Source organism: Pagrus pagrus (assembly GCF_965226575.1).
Source record: "Pagrus pagrus genome assembly, chromosome: 16".
In the NCBI taxonomy this organism is placed as follows: domain Eukaryota; kingdom Metazoa; phylum Chordata; class Actinopteri; order Spariformes; family Sparidae; genus Pagrus; species Pagrus pagrus.
The window spans coordinates 5,785,958-5,809,987 of NC_140200.1; the positions used below are offsets into that span (position 1 = coordinate 5,785,958).

The 24,030-nt window shown below is 42.2% G+C and overlaps 1 protein-coding gene across 11 annotated transcripts in view; it reads right to left on the reverse strand.

Annotated features, from left to right (window-relative positions):
• Positions 1-433: 433 nt before the first annotated feature.
• The window catches only part of LOC311272102 (MAM domain-containing glycosylphosphatidylinositol anchor protein 2), a 256,023-nt gene continuing 232,426 nt past the window's right edge, over positions 434-24,030 (reverse strand). For all 11 annotated transcript variants that reach the window (XM_084378258.1, XM_084378256.1, XM_084378254.1 and 8 more), the window contains 5 exons: positions 23,298-23,453; positions 20,179-20,340; positions 11,086-11,216; positions 10,413-10,509; positions 434-7,934 (listed from right to left, as the gene is read on the reverse strand). In XM_084378258.1, the coding sequence (XP_084234384.1) occupies positions 7,846-7,934; positions 10,413-10,509; positions 11,086-11,216; positions 20,179-20,340; positions 23,298-23,453 (635 nt within the window). In that variant the 3' untranslated portion in view covers positions 434-7,845. The remainder of the gene's footprint in view (positions 7,935-10,412; positions 10,510-11,085; positions 11,217-20,178; positions 20,341-23,297; positions 23,454-24,030) is intronic.

The following is a 24,030-nucleotide window of genomic DNA, read 5'->3' on the forward strand; positions in this document are numbered from 1 at the left end:
TTGCCACTCTATAAGCTTTCTCAGTCGGGAGGCCCCTGCTGGCTAACCTTTGGATGACTTTCAAGTCCCCCCGTACACCATTGTTATTCCTCTGTCTTTCCCTCTGATGTTCTTTTCTTGCCACAATCACTCAGACGCTCTCAACTCTGAGAGGAACGCGAGCATGCTAGCTCGTCAGAAGAACAACAAGCCGGGGAGTTCTGTCAAAAGGACAATTTGCACAACACAAAAGCTTTTGTTTCCGGCCCTTTGACTGGGAGACAGGTGGTCACTGTGGAAATAAGTTGGCTTTCCCTTTGAAAAGCTACGGGGACAAAGGTGTCAAGTACAGGGGAGCCACAGAAAACGGGAGGATTTGTGCACAAGGCATATAATATGAGATGTTTTATAGTCTCATAACTACACGATGGAAAATGTATTTCGACACAGCACATAAAATATTCCTTTTCTTTATTTTTTCATTAGTTGCAGGTATGGCACAAAAAATGGGTGATAAATCCAAAGAAATACAGTGAAAAAGAAGCCTGATCATATATAAATATAGAGCACATAACAGAGAAGAGTGACAGGTCATCATTACAGGGTGTCGGCACAGAACAAGATAAATAACATCACTGAAACACAGCTTTCTCAACAACCTTATTACATCATTTCCGGGGGTCTTTTCAAGAGCAGGGTGTGGTGAAGTCTTCCACCGTGGCAGACGTCTTCGTGCTGTCATCCTGCACACAGTCGGCTGCACTGATGGTAAAGTAACTGGTAAAAAAAGCGGAGCTCTGTGCGAGTGCTCGTGTTGGATCCTGCCTGGCCTGCGCTTCACGATCAGAGCAGAAGAAAAGAGAAAGAGAAGAGGGAAAACGCCATCGAGAAAGCAGAGTAGCCAAAATTCACTCCAACAGCAGAGACTGTTGGGTACCAAGAGGTGGCAGTTTCCCCCACTGGTAAAGTTGTCACGCTGAACAGCCGTGCCATCAAATAACGACACACTGCTTCTTCCCTGACAGAGTAAAATGAGATCTCCGAAATGTGTCTCCCTCTTCCAGTTATTTAGTGAGACTGCAGTCAGCCTCCTGTCGAGAAGTCACTCACTGCTGCCTAGCCGCTGTGTGAAAGTGAGAGAAACTCACTGCATTGAGATGGCAATTTTACTCTTGAAAAAACATTCAGCGCAGGGTGTAACGCTTCAGCTTTAGTATGGCAGACATTTTGTTCCTGTTCGAGTGCTTCATGCGAACACTTTCCTGACTGCCAAATTCACAGTGAATGCCAAATCTGTTGGTGCTGGTCGTGCCTAACCACCCCCACCCCCCTCACTCTCTCTCTCTCTCTCTCTTGGCACCAATTGTCTTTGCTGAATCAATACCAAGAAAGCAGGGTGTGTATAGTGATAATGGGGCTACCAGCTGCAATTATGTCATGCTAGTGGAACTCAATAATTATTCGGGGAGCGAAAATAGCGCGATGAATGGCACAATGTGACAAAGCCCTTCTTAGGTTGAACAGAAAATGAGAACATTTCCACTCAGAGAGAAAATGTTGGGACTGTTCCTTTTTGACACCCTTGAAGCACCTGGTATTTAAACACACGGTGAGGATAATAAGTTAGAGCAGAAACTAAGTTACTAAAAATTACAGCTGGATTACTTTGAAAACACCTTCAGAAACTCTTTCGAGTCAGAAACCGATTCACTTTCTTCTTCTTGACAACATAACAAGGTGTGCACTTTCTAAGAATTAAGGCGATACTTTGATTTAAATTACATTTTCCCACACATAGCAACTGGTCATGGTCCTACTCACATGGATAGGTTTAATCAAGTTTAGCAAAGAACCTGGGAAATTGTTTCAACATACAGCATGTTGCAGCAATTACGTTCAATCTTCAGCTCGCTACAAACCCTGACAGACCACATCCTGTAATGCCACAGCACCTCCATTTTAATGCTGTTAATGCGAGCACTGGGTACAATCATGCACAGCCGCATAATTCACTTGTGCATTCATCGGTGCACAAAAGAAATAACGGATTTTTAAATAATCCGGGACAAACTGAACTGAACACGAGTCCTTGTTTGTTCCCTTGGTACTACAGCACCTTACCATTTCCATTTCAGTTCAATTAAGACCAACATGCACCGTTTGTGTTGCACAAGGGCGGCGAGTCGAATGTGTCATTTTATCAGTAAAGGAAGGTGAAACTGCACTCCTGAAGGAATCTCTGTACCGCAGACTGCTCCCTCCTCCCACCCACCAAACGGTTATTGCCTTTTCTATGCAATAAAGATCGACTTGTGTCATTTGTTTACAAAGGAAAAAGGCAATTTCTAGTGTATACTGCGACCAGCACAATGTAACGCAATGCAATGCAGCTGACCCAAACACCTTGTTTATAATGTGCAGTATTTGTCAAAAACTACAAGGCTGAGCTCTTTACTTTTTTCCCCCGTGTTGACTGAATTCTGTGGTGCATTTTCTGAATTTACCTGCCGGCGTTTTTATGTGGTTGCATCACATTGAAAGGTGCCCTAAAACCTTTTCCAATCTCATTTACATTTACTGCGTGGAGGGGAAAAACATAATACAAAAAACCATCACAAAGTACAGCTTCAAAAATGACTACAGAGGTAAATGAACACCTTTCTGACATGACGGCAACAACAAAAGGAACTGAAGAGTCATTGCAAATGGTTACACGGTGAGATTTGCTGAAAAAGGCTCTGCTGGGAGAATGAATCTCGTCTTAACAAACATAAATATTAATGTTAAGACTTTGTTGAATTAACAACAGCAAAAATATAGCACATACTGAGGTGTTTTTGGGTGGAGTAGGGAGCTGTAACCGCTAGCAAAATTGGCATACGCCATGAGTAATAGTGAGAAGTTGCTTCCATCTCAAATTGTCCTCCCATGCGTCCAAATACAACATAACAAATGTTAGGTGATGTAGTATGAAGAGCGAGACAGTCGGGTGGAGGTTGGAGTTGAAGGACGGGTCAAACACAAGACTTTCCCCCCAGGAGGCCGGTGTTCGTGTCCATGTGAACCCAAAAGTCAGTGTTGACTTGTTTGAACTTACATCACAACATATTGATGATTTATGAGGGCGGCATATCACCAGAGTAACTGCTTACTGCTGCTAGCTGTAGCTGACGTTGGCTAGTTAGCTCAGTTATCTGTGCAGCTAGTAGATGGGACACTGTTGCTGGACTGTTGGTGTCTACACTGTTAGCACGGGAGCATTGGACCAGGATCGGGCGGGGCTAGCTGGTTAGCATGCTTATTTGAGTAGATATCTCTGCAACACAGTACGTACATGTCATAACTGATAATCTATTTAATTTTTGCACCATTAACTTTAACCTCACCGTGACAATGAAGGTCAGCTGACTATGATTGGATGTTACTAGTCAGCTGACACATCTGGTGATGAAGCCCCTGATTTACAGTCATGAACCAAACAGCTGATGCCAATCAGATGATCACGAGTGTGGCTCCTGCACTAGTCCTCTCTCTGAAGTATTCGTCACCGACAGTTGCATTAGACTGCAGCAAAACTCTTGCAGACGTGATAATAAATAAAAGAAATAGAGACCTTTAACTTTTATGTTATCATGACACTGTTTCAAGGACTAAACTAAATAGATTCTCAGAAAGGTCTACCAAGAAGAGAGGAGAAAAAAAACACTGTCATTTTATTTTTCTAACCTTCTATTAAAATTTATGGCTCCATCACCACAGCCGCAAAAACTCCTGTGTCAAACTAAAGTGGCTGCTTTGAGAAACATCTGATACTTTGTGTGCTGTTTGGGGGGGGGGGGAACAAAACAAATGTCTTGGGCCCGGGCACAGTGATGTGAAAACAAACCACTTGGCACACGTGGACACATTCAGCTCCAGAAAAACAAACTAATCAGAAGCCGCAAATACCTCAAAACCTCGTTAGTTTATGAACACTTCACACCTTCCACAGCCACGGGAGCCTCTAATCATCAAAATGAAGTCGGTAAAGACGTGCGCGAAAGAAAACTGTCACACAACACTGTTTACATATTCAAAAAACTGTTAATCCCCTCCAATTGTACTTTGAAGTAGCTTAGAGGACTTTTATCTATAAATGGAGCAGAGTTGAGTGTGTAAGCTACTCACCGGGCTCACATCCCTCGTACACACAAAGGGCAGAGCCTGACACAGGGTGTATGAATTGCACGGAAATGGAAATCAAGGATACGGTGAGGGCTGTAATACCATGGAAACAAGCCGATTCACTTTTATGTCCAATTTCAGCCACAACTCTGGTAAAATTAGACAATATATTCCTTCACACAGTTGAATATTTTGCAGACATGTATGAATATACCCAGAATTTAGTAATGTACACCAGAAAAGTCAGGTCTGCTATAGTTTTTGACAGGCTTTTACTGATATAGTTCCAACAGACACAAAAGAAAGAAAAATCCTCTTGTGCTCTTTTGGCGAGAGTCAGACGAGCAGATTGATACCATACACAAGTGTGTGGTAAATATACGCTCATAGCCAGTTAGCTTAGCATAAAAACAAGAAAATGGTAAACAGCTAGCTTGGCTCTGCCCCGAAGCTATACAAATCTTCCTCCAAGGTGAGAGGTGCTAGCAGCCAGATTTTGTTACCTTCAGACTTGTTTTCAGTCCTTATGCTAAGCTAACCAGCTTTCAGCAAACTATTACTTTAAAACTTTTGACCTCAACACCAGGCGTTCTTTCATTTTAATCCAGCTGTAATTTTTAATCATTCATGTACTTCGAGGTGTAATTACTCATACACGAGGACTCCCATCATGAACCGACCAGGTGATCAGGGTGTAAAAAGGAACAATCACCAAAATATCTTCAGGAACTCATATCCATATTTAGTAACAGTGACTTCTGCACGGGGCACTTTGGCACTTTTCTTTACCTGCTATACCACAGGAGGATATAGCTTCTAGCTAATGGATATTTTATCTGAGCTTCTATATTTTTTTTTCTGGAAATCGTGTCAAAGTCTGTGTCAAAGTCAGACGAACTTCATGTTCTTGATGTGTCCAAAACAACCTATGAAAGTCTGAAAGTTCTCATCATCAAAAGCACACACGAAAAAAAAACAAACATGTTTTAGTAAAACATTACATCTAGTAAGACTGTAAGAAAATAACTCCACCCCAGAACGCCATTTACATTCATTGTGATCTGGGCCTTATGGAAGTAAAACCACAGAAATGAAAGAAAAAATAAAACAAACAACAGAAATGGAAAAGCAGATAATAGCTGTGATCATGTCTCTGTAACATACAGACCATAATGATATCGTAAGGATGCCCTGAAATGCTCATCATTTTGCTCTGTTTTGCTTAGCATATTTATCTTCTTTACATGTTTCTTACACACTTTATTGTACACAGCTTTATGTTCACACATGTACATGACCCACTCAGACCAACCCAGGCTTTCACTGAAAGAGAGGCTACATATGCTGAACAACCACAACACCAAACTGAACTCCCCTTTTTAAACCCCAGACTGCATTCGTCCGAGACGTCATGAATACTCCCGACTGGGTTTCTCTTCGTGTTCTTTAGTGTTCTGGTTGCACTATAAATATGAATGTCACGGGTAAAAAATGATCAGCTTGCTGTTAAACATGGACTTGAGTGTTTTGAAAAAAGCCAGTGGGAGTAGGTCACATATGTGCAGAGAAATATAAAATGGATTCTATATGTTGAGACCTTTAAACTGTATGTTGTGCTTCCTGTACTCCAACATAAAACATTTATCATAAACCTTTGAATAGAGCTTCTTTAACATTTACAAGTTATACAGTTACCAAATTGGTTTACTTCTTATGCTTCCATCAGCTTTGATACTTAAGCAATGCAAAGGGAGACAACAAGAAGAGAAAGGAAGTTAAGTCATCTTCAACGGAAAAAATAAGAAACAAGACACAAGTCCTCAAAACATTTTGTCATAACCAACAATGAACGGAATTTTTCATTTTCTTATTTTCTCTTTTTTACAATACATTTTTTAAAAACCCCGCTGGTTAAGGTTATGGTCTCAGGTAGATCTTCCACAGTCAATCTTCACAGTTTGTGTAAAAGCAGAGAAACATTCTCGCTAGAGTAATAAAATATCATGACTATTATTATGGTCATTATTATCTTTTATTCTCGTATTGTTCCATATAAATGGTGGAGGATGGGGCCGAGGCGGATCACCCTAATGAAGAGCCTGCAGTCCCGAAGTTCCTACTCTCCTCCCTGTACAACGCAATGTTTTATTCAGCAGTTGTTCTTTTTCTTTTGTTAAAAAATGCTCGCCCGCAGGGAAGGAGAATTGTGGGAAGAGAGAGTGGGGTATATTCATTCGGCGAAGTGTCTTTATCCTCCCGTATGATCTTAAACTGTCTTTCATCAAAAAAGATCCAGAGCCTCACTTTTTTTCCGCTGTTTTTGATCCAAACTGTTTCCAAACCTGGTCTGCCGGCGCTGCCCTCACATTGAACTACGCACGTGGGCATAGGCATAGGCTTAGGCGCATGCACACACACAAACACACACACACACAGTCGCACGCACGCACACACACACACACACACACACACACACACACACACACACACACACACACACACACACACACACACACACACACAGACAAACACACACACAGACAACGGTCCCATCAGGAGTTAAATCCGGGTGTAGCACAACTCCCATTCTCCCTCTGAACACGCATGCCCTCCCATCAGCACTTGTGGGGCAAAAGAAACATGTAGAAAATAGCCCATCAGAGGAAACATGAACGGAGATGTGTCCGATGTTGATTAACACCCAGGCTCACGATTCGGTTTGTAATCTGAAGGCACTTTGTTTCATGGCAGAAAGTAAAGTGGCTTCTGTTCCACAGGCAGGACCGCTGACTGAATCTTCGAGTCGGGCCCTCACTACCTGTTTCTTCCTCTCCCTCCACTCTTCCTCCCCTAAACGTGCCTCCTCTCTGCTCCATTTCCACCTCCCCCTTCTCATTTCAGCTCCTAGGCTCCAACTTCTCCTCTCCCCTCCGGTCCAAGCTGTCTACACCTTCGCCGTTTCTTCTGCAAATTTTTTTTCTTTTTTTTTGTTCTGCCACCATACCATCGGTTGGCCACTTGGACTCGTGAGCACAGTGTTAAAAAGATACATAGGCAGCTACAGGGGAGTAAGCAGACAGAACTAAATGTTGCCAGAGTCCATGTTATTCTACAGTACAGCACCAAGCAGATAAAGAAATGCCAGGGTGTGACGTGAGGCTGGGCTAGAGTGAAAAACAAGTGTCGGTGATTGGCATCTGGTGCAAGAAGATGAAGATAAAGATACACAGAGAAAGGTCTGATTCCATGTATTTGTAAGCGGGGAAATGTTATTTCCTCTTCAAAAAGTCAGCAGTGTCTATAGTCCGCCGCCTTCCAAAGATATTTTCATAACTTCATAAAATTGTTCTTGTGCTTTACAAACTGTCCTCCCTCGACGCTTGTGAACTCTTTCGCCAAAGTCCAGGCTTTTTCATCGCCCACCTGCCTTTGTGCTCGTAAAGATGTCCCGAGTCCTGCACCGAGGGATGTTTTCTGTAAAAGAGGTCTCTTTAAAAAATTAGCGCATCTTCTTTATTACTTTTTGTGTAACGTTTTTAATCACTATTTTTCTCTCTCTCTCGTGGATTTCGGTCCCTCCGTGGTCCGTCAGGGGTCCCCTGCTGCTTTCAGGATGCATGAATCTTTGGTGACTGGATGCCGAGGGTATAGTTCACAGACGGTGGGTCTGAATATTCGCCTCTGAGATGACAGGGAGAAGGGTCACCTCTGACCTTCCAGGAGGGTCATCACCATGGTGATGCATAGCAGCCATATATGGGAGGATGTGGACGGAGCCGTGGCGCTGAGATCTACATCGGAAGAAGTGTAAGAGACAGAAAATGTAAGCAGCTGCTGGTTTTATATTCTCCAATGAAAGAAACACAACATACAGGTACACAGAAAGAGAACAGGCTGTAATGAGCTTAGCATTAAAACTTTAAACAGGGGCAACAGCTAGCCTGGCTTTGTCCAAAAGATACAAGAAGTGTAGTGTGAAGATGTCAACTGTGATTTTACACTCTGGTTTTGTGCTGGATTATTTCTGCACAGTAACTCCCTGGAGTCTCGACTGGTTGCCTGTCAACCTTATGCTCCAGAAAGTCACCGCTCCATACCAAGACATAGTTGTTCACAAACTCCCTTTAAATGATTTGTGTTTTCTTACACTTTATGTACCAGTTATACAAACAATATATAAAGGCTTAATTAGTGAGCTTTAGAGGTGTTGGCAGGCAGGTTTTGTTACCTTTGGACTGATCCAGGCTGACTGTTTCCAACTGTTTTTAGTCTTAAATCTAAGCTAGGCTAAATACTTCCTGGCTCCAGTGTCATACTGTACAGAGGCAGGGGTGTCATGATTCTCCAAACCTTCTACTGGATTTGTCTTTTGATTTTAACGCCATTATTCAATTTAATTTTCATTTTCAGCATTTTTTATTGGTTTTACGCGTTGACAACTGTAATATTCATCTTCAATCTATTCTTTATAAAGCAAGGCTACACGGTATCAAGTGTGATACAACCACCATATTTCTGTTTTACTGTAGCACACTTAGAGAATTAAGTAGCACATCATTCATTTTGAATGTAATAAGTCAGACATAATGGAACATAATGTTCACACACAAAAAAAGCCAAGAATCACTAGATGGCAGAAGGGTACTGTGCCTGTCTGGTGTTGTAAGACATGTTTCTGCATTTTAGGTAGTGTGTCCTCTCAGGGTTGCCGTAAGGCTGCTGTAAGGTGGGTGTGGGGGGGGTGGATGGGGAATAGCAGATCCTGCTTATGATTTCAAAGCCAATTCTGACCCATTTTCAATCTAAAATCTAAATCGTGACACCCCCCATCACTGAGAGGCGTGGCATTGCATTAGATTACTGTAACACTCTTTTAAAGGACTTCCTAGAAAGACAGTCGGCTCCAACTCATTCTGCAAGACGCAAAACACTTCACTAGTTTCCTGTACAGTAGACAAGACCTTTATTTCAGTCATGTTGCCATAAAATCATTTGTAAACACAGCTGTTACTAATGACATTGATGAAGGTTCCGCTCTATTTAGGTACAGAGCCTTAATTAATGTGATTAGTAACACCTGTGTTTACCTACTATTTTGTGCCAAAATGGCTGCCGTGAAAAAGGCTTATTCATTTCAAGGTATCGCTGTTTATTTACAAGACCCGAAATGTTACGGCTCCAAAATACATCTCTCAGATCATCATGCGTGCGTCTCCTGAATGTACCTCGAGCTAAAACTGAATCGGGTGAAGGTGCGTGTGGTCACCATGGTGCTGTTCTCTGGAACAAACTGCCCGATGACCTGAGATCTGCTGCAACTGCCTCTTCTTTTAAAGGCAGTCGTAAAATCGTTGCTTTTCTCTCAGGCTTAGTGTGGGTCTGTGTAATCCATGTGTGAGTAGGAGCAGGACAGGAGTTACAAAAAAACACTATTTTATGTGTGTCTGTGCGTTGTATGTGTGGTTGAAGGATTATTTTATTTATTTGGAGGATTTTCAAATGTGTTTTTTTGTCTCATTTGTTTCATGTTTTCGAGTTAACCTGTGTATGAAATGTGCTACACAAAAAAAAGAGAGAGCGGTTGATTCGATTATTACTTTTTCCTCCTGCATCACAAAGTCATGCAGGACTCTTCATGCGGGATTGAATTGATTATTCTTGACATCGCTCTGTCCTCAGCATGGACTCCTGTGACACTAAAAGGAATTAGTGTAGTTGCTTTGAATCATAATGGATCCAAATGATTAATAATCTTGCAGCGATGACACATCTTGCGGACAAAGATCTCTGATTTTGACTCTCCTTTTAGATGCTTTAATTTTCTAGAATGACATGAAGATGAAAATAGATTACCTTGATTCATCTATGGCACGTTTTAAAGGGATGTCTAAGTATAAGAAGCTTGTGGAAATAATGTCCCTCCAACCACAAACAGCAGAAATAATCAAATAAACAGCATTCGTCTGCCTGCCAATGTCACCTCGTCAATTGCAGACCATTTTCTGTGTCCTGTTTTATGTTTTTACCTTCTGTTTGTTCCTGCAGCGCAATTATAGTGCTCCACTCAGCCAGCATAGCTATCATTCATGTGATTACAACACTGTTGCTACGGCAACTGGGTTTTTCCCCCCACGAGATGGTAGTTGAATGCTGGCAACTGTCTAAGATTAGATCCCCTCTCTTAAATCTCAACGTTGTCGGGGAGAGGTGTAGCGAGAGCCCGGAGCTCAGATAAGAGGGACACGAGAGGGGCACGCGGTGCTACTCACTGGGCGGTGGGTCTCGACACTCTCCTTCCTCCAGCGTGACATCATCGATGGCGATGTCTCCCTCGATGCCTGGTCCCCTGATACCTTCGAGTACCACCTGCAGAGAGGAAAAAGCAAGCGTGTCTTTTAAATATTCAGCCTTGATAGAGCTGAAAAACAAGAAAATTAGCAGCTTTGTGAGATAAAATCTCAAAGTAAGCACACAGCGTAATTTTGCTAAATTGGTCCTCATGAAAAATATCAGCAGGTGGCAGGTGTTTGTTTCAGTTTTTAATGTCACAAATTTAAAGATTTGTGAATGCTTGTGGTTAGAGTGGGAACACACACACACACACACACAAAAAAACAACAGAAGTGCAGCTGAAGCTATAATTACTTTCCACAACTGCAGCCATAAAAATGATGGAGAATATTGCAGCTCTATATTCGCCACTCACACAGATTAGGCCTCCTGATGGCAACGCGTGAGTGATATTGCTTTCTCAACAGCAAACACTGTCTATGGATCCCGTCCACTCCTCTGCTTAATATCGAGGCTTGTGGAGTGCTACATCAATATGCAGCCCCCAAGGAAACTAATACTTCACCATACAAACACAGTCAGAGAGAGAAAATAGAGGGCAACAAGGGGAACGCCGCTGCGTATTGGATTGATTAAGTTTTTTGCTCTCACCTGGAAGGATGCTGTCGGGTGGATGCTTACTTTGGCCTGCTTCCAGCGTTCACCTTGGTTACCGCTTAGCGACCACACGGGGCCCTCCGAGGTTGCTTGGCCCTTCTGCTTAAGGAAGGCGTTTAGCGTTCCTGCAAGAGGGAGAGAGACACATAGAGGTCAGCGCACAGACGAACACACAAACATGATTAAAATAAATGTATAAAAATTTGTACTGTCAGTGGTTTACAAGCTCCAGGCAGTGAAGCCATAGCCGAGCGCGGATTGTATGCTACTAAAAACAACGTAAATAGGTAAAAAAAGCTGAATAACAATTAGGTAATTGTACATGGCACTACATTGTAGGCTACTTTATGTCCTCAACAACAATATACTCATATTTCACTTAAAGTAGGTCATTAGTACTCAAACTAACCAGTTTGTCAGCCCCACCTCTAAACATTCAGCAGTGCATGTAATCTGTGTGAGAAGCGCGGCAGCGAGATCTGTGTGAATTTGATTTATTTGATAAGTAACCCCAAAGAAATACAAACCGAAAAAAAGTTTCTGTTTACTTTTGTTTTGTTTTTCGTCTGTGCACGCCCACGCCGTCACCTGTGCGCTCTCCTTTCTCTCTCTCTCGCTCGTTATCTGACTCATATCAAGGTTTATTTGTTTTCAGAGAATAAAAAGAGACGCATCAGGATGAGAGAATAGAAAAACAGACTCTGGAGCAAATAAAGAGAAAAGGTTGAGAGCCCCTGATCTCATCAATCCATCCAGTTTATGAGTGATGACAGAATAATTTAGAACGGAAAAATGACATTTTCATATTCCAAAAGGAAAAAACCAGCTTGAATCGGAAATACAAAAATCTCTCGGTTCATACGTCTTGAGTGTCGAACCTAATCATTTTAATCAGGAACATTGCCTTAGGGAAGAACTCAGTGGCTTTAGCAGATTATAGAAGAGATTGTGACAAAAGTGTGGTCCCAAAAAAACCTTGGAGCGACACCAAGACAGACTCTTATGCTAAAATATAGATGCATGCCATTACTGGGAAAAAATTAACAAATCCTCAAAAAAGAAGAAAATCAGAGGTCTTATTCTATATTCATTAAAGATCCTACATCATATAAGGGCACGCAGATTTCACATTAAACTAATTCACCAGTGGTTTAAAATGTATTAACCCTCACAGGTCCTACTGGTGAATTAGTTATGAGCCGGACATCAGAATATGGAACATATTCTGAGTTAGAAAGACTTCAAGAAGTATTTCAAAAAGGGCTGTGGTAGTATCTCTCCCTCAAAAGGTAGAAAACCTACATCGACCAGAACGCACTGGGCCGCACCGGACCAATAGACACTCCTGCTAATGGGTGACAAGTTGCAAGTTGGGTGGTGCTTAGTTTAGGCAGCTGGTAACAAACAATATCGTGTGAAGCGGCCATATGTTGAAAAATCAAACACCAAAATTTAAATCAAAGGGGACACTGCTGACTTTGTAATGTACACAGACAAAAGAAGTTATCGTCCGTTCAAAGTTCCTTCGGTTTTCATGGTTTATTTTCCAAAAAAGCAAGCAAGCAACAAAGAATAAAGAAATCACAGTCATCCCACATCAAGGTGCTATACTGTGCCTACCTTTCCACCTATATGACTGAAAGTACTAACAAACACAAAAACAAAACAAATACTATCTGTGCAAACTCAATTTCTTCAGCCTTTTCAGCTTCCAGTTCACAAACTTTCAGGCGAGACGAAGGCAGTGTAGTAACAGAGTCTCTGTTTATAGGTGATCAGCATCGCCTAGTTTACTCAAGTTGAGTGGTCTGATTTGTTGTGATGCCCTTGGAGGGAGGAGAGCGAGGGGCGGTTCTCTCTCTTGATCAGTATAAACTCTTTGTGTCTGTGGGTGCGGGCATACAATAATGCGAAAGTACAATCTGTAGTCGCAAGAGTGGTTTACCATTGTTCAGCTGGATAAACTATCAACATTGTAGTGACAAGAAGCTGTGAAGTTCCAGTTTAATCTAGAGTAATGTGGACACTATTAACAGTTGTAGTTTTGCATTTTGTCACATAAGAATAGGATGTATTTAGTAAGTGTTATTAAGGGAGAAAGACTATACTCGTGGGGCACCATATAAAGTTTTTACTGAGCAAAGTACTCAAAGATTGTAATGCATGTACGACAACTTCCTTAGTTCCTATCATCGAGCAAGTACGAGGTCATTGAGGGAAAACTTCCTACTCCAACTTTACAGCCTGGTAGTTGTAGAATTAATAAGCGCTTTATAATTACTAATAAAGAGCCAATTTGCTACTTCTATGCATGCTAATAAGAAACTAGTTAACGGTTAATATGCATACCCTAATCTTAAGTGTTGTACACACAATACACATGCACCCGTAGTGGGGGGGACAACAATGAAACTAGATCTTGACTCATGAGCTTAATATTCATCTCCGTCTCCTCACATTTCAAATTTATGTATTCCTCTGCATTCGAAGCAGAGCCGAGCCGTAGCAAAGGTTAAACTCAGGTCATGTGAACTGATACATTTATTAAACTGGGGTTGTGCAAGTGATGATAAATTATTCTCTAGCTTCCTATTAATCCAAATTAATTATCTCTAATGGGCAATGTGTGATGAGAATTTTCGGAAGGTGTAAATACTTTCCCCCTGTGGAGAAGAGTTGCTCCTTATTCATCATCAGTTTCAAACTATTTCTGCTTCCTTCTACTACTGGACTTTCTGCACAGGAGAAGACGTCACCGCTGAAACTGATGCTCCACGTGGAAATGCAATATCACAGATCCATTTCAGCTGAATTCATATATAACCCTCACAATAACATAGAAATACAGGCTGTTATTGAGATAGAATAGACCATCTCCCAGGTCTGAATTGGAGACTCCCCTCAGTGGGACCTCTTGTCTGGCCCCTGGCTTTGATATAAAACTGTCAGATGATGACACCGAGTGCAACCACTTTACCCTCCTCTCCAAACACACCCGATTGTGTTAGTTTTTCCTTCGCCACGCAGGAGAGAGAGCAGTATGTATCCGTCAGCAGCGGTCCGGCAGCGGGAGCGGCATCCAAAGGCCCAAATCAGGTTAGCATTGACACCATAGCGAGAGCACAGCAGGACCACCGCTCTGAAGTCAACTGAATTTCACACGTATGGAGAGGGGCGCCTTTGCGTTGACACAAACAGGAGAAACAACAACAGCAGCAGCGACTACGGCTGCAACCTCCGCCTTTAGGAGCCTCTTTGCCTCAGCCAGGTGCCTCATTACCTTTAAGTCCCCTTCTGAACAAACTGTGAGGAAATGAGAGGAAGCTGTACTGTACGTCCCTGTCTATATTCTCTCATCAGCAGCGTATGCGCTTTCCCCGACGACAGCACAATCTCCAGTGAGAGATGAGCTCTTGTACAGAACATGACCCGCGGTTTCATCTCCCATTGAAGTGTTTAGGATGTAGGAGGATTCTTGCTGAGCTGGCTGGCTTACGTTTTCTTTGAACTCATCGCGATGTAGGTGGTTATGTCAGTGTCATCACATCTTGAGCAAAGGCGTATGCTGTATATTCTTTGGAGTACCTTTTCTTTTTTTTTTGAAAGAAATACCTGTGGCAGACACTTGTGAAATTTAAAAAGATCTGAGAAGAGAAGGATGCGAGTGGTGAAAAGTGAGAAATAGCTCCTGGAAATGTTTCAATTATGTAGTGAGGACAAGAGAGAGGGGGTAGTGAGGTGCAGTACCACCCTCCTTGCTAATGAAAGGATGACTCCCCTGCTTCTCAGAAGGTCAGGCTTAAAACAGACTTGCTTGGAGTGGTTTGCTGGAGACTTAATCCTATAAACAAATGCGACACGGACTCCAAAGGCAAACTTTGATGTGCGCTTCAGTAATTAACTGTGACCTTGTCTCAGGTATCCCCCCGCTAGCTAACTACGGAGGAGTTTCTTTGAGCCTGTGCCACTATTGGCATCAGAGTGTAGGCGAAACTCCTTATCGACTGATTCTGGCCTACAGCGCTGCCGTGCCGCGACTGTGACTCACCTCAGCAGCACAGTCCCAAAAAGCATCAAACTCGTAGGATTTTCAAGACGGAGCTGTGCCGCGTCTCCTGGCTTTATGACTCACTGCTCCAAACAACGAAAAAGCCTTCAAATAAACAAAACAACAAAGTCCTCTGCCATAAGGGAACATGTACAATAAACGTAAACATGCATTATTTGGACCATTTGTCAGAAGCATTCACCTCTCTGGGGTTGGAAAATACCAAAACCAACATTCCTGAGCTCAGGGGCGAATTTCTCTTGCAGCCGCAGAGGCAGAATACTAAATGGAGCGTAGCTATGGAGGATCTGAGCTGGGTTTCAAGTCCTTGACATTTAGCCCATTCATCATAACACGCCACAGTCTGGGCATGGGCTTCACCACAGACGGGGAGGGCAGGGAAGAGAGGGTCTGGCTGGCGATCAATTTGAGCAAATTGGAAATGTCACGGCCTACTCAACCTCGGCAGGGAGCCGGAGGAGCTCTCATCTCCCCGCTGAGTCGCCCCCCGACACCTCTATCCTTATATTCTCTCCACCTCCCTCGCCTCCACCTCTCCAGATGTTTGCTCCGGCCCCCCCACCTGGATACTTCCTGCTTGGCCTTTCCACTCAGGGCAGCTAAAAAGTAGCCTGGATAATTGCCAGACTCTGTGTTGTCAAGTCAATGTTAAATGTAAAGGGTCAGCTATAAATATAAAAATTATGAGAAAAGTTTCAGTGTGTGGGATTTTATTTTTAGCAGGTTTGCCTGCATTTAAAAAAATCTGCATATACATGTTAAAAAAATGGTAAAAATGGTATTATTATTAGAGATATTTGCTTTTTTTCTTGTCTGCCACTTCCAACACACAGTGAAGGTAGATATAATGTTGTTTGTAGTGAAAATGTACATTTATATTCACATTTTCCAGAAACAATGTTCTGTTTGCTCATAATAATCCGCTCAAATATTCAAAGTGACTTTTGGGGATTAAACTGAATAACCAGGAGAGCTCACCAGCTGGACGTCAGTGGTCAGATGTGTTGGAAAAAAAAAACAGATGTGATGCGAAATAAAAAGGCTCATTTACAAAGTAAAAAAACAAACATCCAACACTTATTTCTCTAGTTTACCTCCAACTGAGATAATTACGTATATTGCGATGCTGATTCAAGTCATTCAAAAAACTTCAAAGGCAAATACAAAAGTTGGGATGGAATAAGAAAACATAGCGGATTAAAAAAATAAAAGCCAGCGGGCTAAAAAAGAAAAAGAAGAAGAGAGAAAGCTGAGTGAGGTTGCAGTTGGAGCAGCAGGTCCAGCAGCAGCGCCGAGCCGAGCAGGTGGAGGGTGGAGATGGTGCTGATGCCACCGATGTCTCACTAGAATACCGAGGTAAATGCTGCCAAATGCTCGCTGTAAACATCTAATCAAAAGAGAGACGAGTGCAGTCGCCAGCCTGTCGTGATTTCACAGTTTACTGAACGTCGAGTGCAAGTCAAATGAGCACAAACCCGACAATCCCCGTCCCTCCCGTTTACTCACTATCGCTGCTCTATCTGCTTACTGCTTCTATCGTCACTTTGTTTTGTTATTCTGTTATTTTTGTATTCTTTTATTTGTTTCTTGTTGACTAAAATATATTTTTATTGAAGCCATATTTTTAGTTATCTGGATATTTTCGTGGTGAACTCTCTTTTTGTCAGGTGTCACTGTGTTCTTTTCTTCAGGCCTTGAAAACACATTTTCTCTATCGGCTTTTTATTAAGAGCGACGAGGTCCCACACGAACAAAAACAAGATGCCAAAGTTTGAACAGGGTCGGTTATGTTACATGAGAGATTTCTGTATTTTTTTTCGTTTCTTTCTTTGCTTCTATCGCCGGTTTGAAGTAGGCGGGCCGCGGTTGAAAAAGGTGATGACATGTACTTTCATGCACAAATCAGGATTTAGCAATATTTAAATCAGAACCTAATGAAAGCTGGAAGGTTGTTTGGTCACTGTCAATCAAATCAGATCAAACACAAAACACAGTCTTGATGAAGCAGACAAACTCTTGGTAAATAAAGCTTTAACTTTGATTGCTGCTCAGTTAGTCATAAATATTTAATGTTATTGAGGCTTTAAAGCTCCTTTTGTGAAGCATTTGAACATTTCACACTTTGGCAGGTCTTATCTGTAAGATGCAAAAAGACTGACTGGGAGAAGGCAATGCAGTGCATCCTCATCACCGTGCGTGTCAGCCTCAAATGTGACACAAACTGTGCTACAAGGCCGCTGTGCTTATAATCTATGTCCACACTTTGCTTTCCACGTGAACGGACCACTGAGAATGGGCTCCCAGTGTGATTTCACAGACTTGGAGCCCAGACTCTTGATCATTGATGCCAGATTAGTGTTGCCAAAACTGTAGAGTCACTGAGCTTTTTTAAGGTGCAAATGTCAAAGGTGCCGGTCCAGACGGCAAGACACCTTCAGTTTGCTAAGAGACGTGCCCATGGTGGATAAAAATGGGAGACATCTGGTGGTCTGGGCCTTAAACGTACAATATGTAACATTTCTGCATTAAAATGACAAGTTTGTTCAAGGTAACAGTGTGTTTTAAACATTAACTTGTCATTTCTACCTGAGTCATGTCAGATAGATTATCATTAGTACAGTAATGGTGGTTATTTATCAATGGAGCCAACAACCCCCATAATCCCACAGTAGTACTTCACGGTCATCTTTTGATTTCATCGTTTTGACTCAAAATATGATTCACCGACACACATTGGTGCTGGACAGATGACGACAGCAACGCAGGAACAATCATGCATGACCGTGGAAGCCAGTAAGGGAGCGGCATTCAAGTGGCTTAAATTGGGCCCATTAATATCTGGAGATCGCAGTTACAGAGTTCCTAAACCTTTGGGTTTGATGAAATGTTGTTGTGGAAGATTTTTCATGTGTCTCATATGATCTGAACACCAGTGGGCAGCTCTTTAAACAAGTGTAAACAACCACCAAGATGCATTGTTATCCGGTCACTCAAACCACTTGTGGAGGTGGTCCCGGACGCATTTGACCACATCTATTTTGTCGTGTAAACACCGACACGTCCCCCGACAAGGATGCATTAGTGCAGGACGTGATGGTTGTTATGGTGACAGGACGCCAACTGACGTCATCTGCCAAACAACAAGAAGAAGCCACAACAATAGGCAGAATGGATTACACGCCGAGTGATCTCCATTTGGTTGACTGTAATGCAAATTACGTGTTTTGGCTCTCTTACCCGCCACAGTAAGCAGCAAATGTTGGTGAACACACCGCCTGTTTCAACGGATTAACTGCAGTATCCTTTAGAAGGGAGACTTTAAGAAATCGCGCAATTTCAAGAATTTTAAGAAACGAGCAAAGCAAAACAAACTCTCGATCATTTGTGCCTTTGTGTAAATTCAGCGTGAAATGCAATACATCAAGCTGTTTCTTTCTTTTTGAAAAGTCCGTTTGTCACGGCGTCACTGAACCAGCCTGTCTGCTTCGACGTCGGAAGTGTGTGCCTTACCTGCCAACAGTTACTGTTGCAGCTGCTTAAATGCACTATTTCTACTGATTTCATCATTTACAATCAATTTATGAGAGAGAAATAATTTTGATGGCAAATTTTACAGATGCAGTAACTAATTTCTTCCTTTTTGCCTGTGGACAAAGTCTCCAGACTCCTAAAGAAATGCTCAGTTGAGTTAGGAGAAACGTTGTCAACTTTGTGAACTGTGTCTCCGACAAGTTCTTAATTATTTGGGCTTCCTTGTAAATTCATGAAGTTATGTCCTTCCTTGTATCCAGTTGTCCCAGTGAGTCAGATCACCAGAGACAGATGTTAACGAGAGTTATGTAAACATATTCATTGACTTTTTTTTTCTTTTTCCAAAGATTAAATAGATTAAATAGGTTTGAACTACGGCAGAATCCCTATATAATCCATTTGCAGCTCATCTGTGGCCGTGAAAAAGGGACATCGTGCCGACAAATTTGACAAACCTTGTTATGGACTTTTTAATTAAATGTAGAACTACCTTTTGGCTATTACTGTGAAGGCTTTATATAGTGCTTTGAATGGAAAACATGACGCCTGAACCTCATCCAACCCCGATGATACCAAGCTGACCATGCGACCCCACCCAGCCATGCAACCTCATCCACCTTATGAACCTGTGCAGGGGCTAATGATACAGGGTGAGGCTGAGCTAGAGAAGTCGCCACTAGAGGCCTTCAACAATGTATAAGCCTGCTGTTTTTGTGCTCGAGATCCAATCTTGCTCAACACTCCCAAAAACACAAGCACACAAACAGCATTCGCTCAGAGGAGAAGTGCTTTTGGTCGGCTGATTGGGTCCCCGGTGTGGGGAGCCTGAGAGTCAGACATAAGCCACAGAGTGCTCCTTCAGTCGCTCTGCCATCTTCAAACGGGCCATACAAGGTTGTTATCTACATTCAGAGAGACATGTAAGAGCTAATGCCCGGGATTTGCGCGCACACCTTTGAAGGGGTTTGTTGCAAAAAACAAGATTTCTTTTGCTTGAAACATCTGACAGCTGCACTTAGAAAATTTTAGCAGGGAAGCACAGAACTCCATGGGGGCTCACAAGTTCCCTGGCAATGACTGAAATTCTGATGCTTACAAGAGAAAGCTCTGCCGTTCTCCGTTTTTTAGTCTCAGCGTGACTCCTGTGTTTCGAAAGAAGATGTCGGACGGTTCTCAGAAATCTCATCTCATAATTTATGTTTCAAAGTCAGTGTGAAGTCTCACAGATGCTTGATGATGGACTTTCTTTGGGAAATGACATTTGTTGCGGTGTTTCCTTATTGACTGTAATTTAATTACAGACTGAAGCAACTGAAGGCACAGAACAGTTAAGAGTGTTATTATACTCTTTGTCTATTTCCATTAACAATTCAGCAATGAGTATAAAGGCAGATGATCTTTTCGGCTGTGGATATGATGTATGGCAGATTAAAACCAAGAACAACACAGACCTTGGGACGATAAACCACACGAGGAATGAGACTTACCTATGTGTTTTCCATACATGTGGTAGAAGAAGCCGAAGCAGTAGGCGGGAGGGTTGGTGATACCGTAAGGGTTTTTAGGAGCTACGTTGAAAAACGGGCTTACGAGCCGAGCTTGGTCCCCTTCCTTTCGTGGTCTTGATGTCTCGATGTACATGTAGAAACCTTGAAACACAGGGACGAGAAAAGTACACATACGCATTGTATTGTTAACATTGTACTCACCAAGTCAAGGAAAACAAGCGTTCAGATGAGTAAGCAGGTTTCAAACACTTGAGCCAGATTATCTAAAGTGCTTATTTTGAGGTGAAAACAAGGGTGACTGCACCTTCAGTTGCTAATAATAGATCATTGCACATCGAGTGCTCTCCGTTTAAAGGTAGGTTAAACAGACAGTTTGGATAATTGTTTGTCAGTTTGCCTTTGCTTTCTCGTCCAAATAAATGAGGCTGACATGGAGGTTTGCTTGAAACTTCTCCGACTGTCTGACTGCTCATGTTTGTTGCATATATACTGTTATTTACAATCTTATTATCAACTAAAGGCAGTGGCAGAAACAAAGTACAAAGTATTTAGAGTATCTGTACTGTACTTGAATATATATTTTTGGAAACTTATGCTAGTTCTTTAGTTGCAGCTTTTACAGATTTGTATGCATTTGCTGTCACGTTGATGCATTGGTGACTGGGTGTGATGTGAAGCCACTGCTGACACGTATTACTAGTTACTCAGTTACTGCCTGAAGTCCTTTCAAAAGCAAGTTTTCATCTTGTCAAAAGTGTCCGCTGTTGACTATATTATCTGAATGTGCCTTGTGGTTTTCCTCAGGACACAAGACAAAGTCATCCTCAGTGAGAAACTGCCCAAACAGTGGATGTACTCTTTGAAAAATATGAGAGTTTCTGTCAGACAGTGTTCAGAATCCCTCGGCTGCTTTATGACTGCCTGCTGATACACCAACAAATTATTTGTCACTGTAAAGACTGGGGAAAGCGAGGCTTCCTCAGTCATGCTCAGTTGCTTTTTCGACCAGTCTGTGATAGCATGATGGAAATGAAACCTTCCATATCAGAGATAAGCAGCAGGCCTTTCTTCGAAGGACAGTTCTCGTCTTACTAATAGCTATAACCGGGGGGCAAATCGAGACGATAACAATGGGGTTAGATTTCTGCTCCCACAGTCATGGACAGCTGCGGTGACGGCAGTGAGTCAAACAGCCCTCTGATTGTGTCTGAGCCACATAATCTGAGGCCAATCTCTGCCCAGCCACAGGCGCAGAGGAGGGAGCTGGTGAGCGGCTCCACGCCCCTCCAGCCAAAATCAAATGGAATATCTCCCCCAGTTGAATCTTGTATCAGATAATTATACGCAAAGAGGAATGGGGCTGGTAATGAAATGCTGGACGTTTTGAAACCATTAGGTGATTAAAGCTGATGCATTATTTACTGCTTCAGCTGCTGCTGGTGCCACAGCACCATAATGGGCACTTAATTCCACCACAGATACCTTCCTCTGATGAATTCCTACAAATCTAATTTGGTAGTTCTTTATTTATTAAGCTCTCGAACATCGAAAACCGGCACATGTTGCAAACATATACTAAATACTGTGCAGATTTCTCCGGCTCGGGTAGACCGCGGAAAAGACAACAGAGAGTCGGTGACAAGATAATCTTGAAAATAAATGATGAAGGCTGCTCATTGTTGGATTGTGCTGCATCAAGTCATTGGTGACACAATGAGCACAGCTGAAATCATCTATTATGCAGTTGGGAACACTTGAGTCTCTCCAACTTATTTCACCATTTCAAAGAAATGGAACTTTTAGTGGGATGTTTGCAATTTTTGTAAACAAATTACGACACGTTCACGTTGCAGTGGCGCTAACTTTACATCCTTCCACATGATTAGGCAATAACATGATAGCACACTGTTTGCCTGTGCACTGGGTGAATCCATGTATTTATGCATGGATTACATAAGGAATAACAGAGTGGTGTCCATTTCAATGTGTGCCTTCAACCAACATGTTTCCAATCCAGTGAGCAGCTTTAGTGCTGACAGCTGGATAAAAATAATCGCTACGACAACTGTGTTTGTTCCTCATTGGTGCTTCATTTTCAATGTAGATGAATCCCAGGCTGAGAAATTCAACTGAATGTTGAAGTTGTTGGTGATTTGAATCTAATTTGCTTTATTATCTACTGTTATATGACATGAATCCATCCATCCATATATATCTGTTCTCTATACATAAATATAACACAGAAACAAACTCTCTAAAAAAGGAATCGGATTACTTAAGTAGAATGAAATGACTGGACCTATTGGAGAGGGAACGTTTCTCTGTCCTCACCTTAAATATCTGCAGTTTACACAAGTTTGGTGTGGTACCTCACAACATGCAGCATATCCACTGAGAACAGCGAAGTAGCAGACATCTTGTGTGAGTATTTCACTAATTTCTGTGTTTTACTCCTACTCCTACTAGAGTCTAATATAGTAAAACATCAACAAATGTAAGATTAGACTTTTCTTCTCTGACATGCTTATAATAGAAACACACACTTGGATGAACAATGAAAAGGTTAGATTTACATGCTTTGTTTTTGTTAAAGGCAGCGACAAGAAACTCTTATATTTTTGTTGAATCTGGCAGCTCCTGTGGACAAACGCAGTATGATCACCACTACTTCCTGTCGTAAAGACCTTTATCTGACTGAGGTAATATGAGGATGTTGAAACAAAGAAAACTTGAAGTGCCATTAATACATTTAGGATACATGTAATCCAGATTCGGTTGCTCATTTTGTCATTTTGTTGATCTAAAGCTGAAGTTATCAGTGATGTTATGATTGCAGCCTCACTTTTCACAACACACGAAACAATATGTCGGCCACTTCCGGTTCACAAACTTTCGCTATTGCAGCTTAATGGTGTACTGACATATGTTTCTGACAACATTTTAGGCAAGAAGTAGACAGTGTTTGATAAAAATCACCAAAGTTTATGTTTAAGATACCCTAAACTCTCGATACAGTTGCATCCAGGACCGACTTCCACACACTGTGGAAATACTACACAGTGGACTTACCGGTCTATCTACCTGAGAACTATACTCACCCTGCTTAGAACCGCTGCGATCAGCACTGGGCCCGGTGTTGGGTGTGTACTTGGTATCGCGGGTAGCAGCGCTGTGCCGCGTCCAATCAAAATCATCATTCTTGTCCTGGGTGAACATGCAGATGGGCTCCTCTTCAAAGCTGCAGTGGAACTCTCCTGGAGAGCGACAGAGCAGAAGCAGGCCTTTACATGCACTTCATTATAAAAGAGGCCACAGTGGAAGTTATACAAGATACAGAATGTGTGCAGTGTGACACCTACTGTATATTTATGAGACTTCCTGGAGTGTGTCTGTGTGTCTGAGTGTCTCGGGGGGGTATACAACAGCAAAGACCTAATTACACCATACGATCCGGTGAACAGAATTTCTAAATTAAGATGTGACCTCTCGCTGACTGGTGGAGACATCAGCGAGAGTGTTTGTTTTGTTTTTTTCCTGAGAACGACGTGCAGTTTGGTTCAGTTCAGAGAGGAAGTCACTGCAGAGAGAAAACACCCAATGGCAGTGTGTGTGTGTGTGTGTGCGCGCGAGTGTGTGTGTGTATATAAGAATTGGCTATTCGATGCTATACCATCACAGCCCACGACTGAGGCATGTTGGATTGCATTTAATAAACACACACCCACACACACACACTTCCTCAGTAAATAATATTAGAATACAAAAAAGGTTATATAAAAGAGGGTGGAAACACTAAACGGTGGCTTTTCTTTGAAGGTATTAATGGTTTTC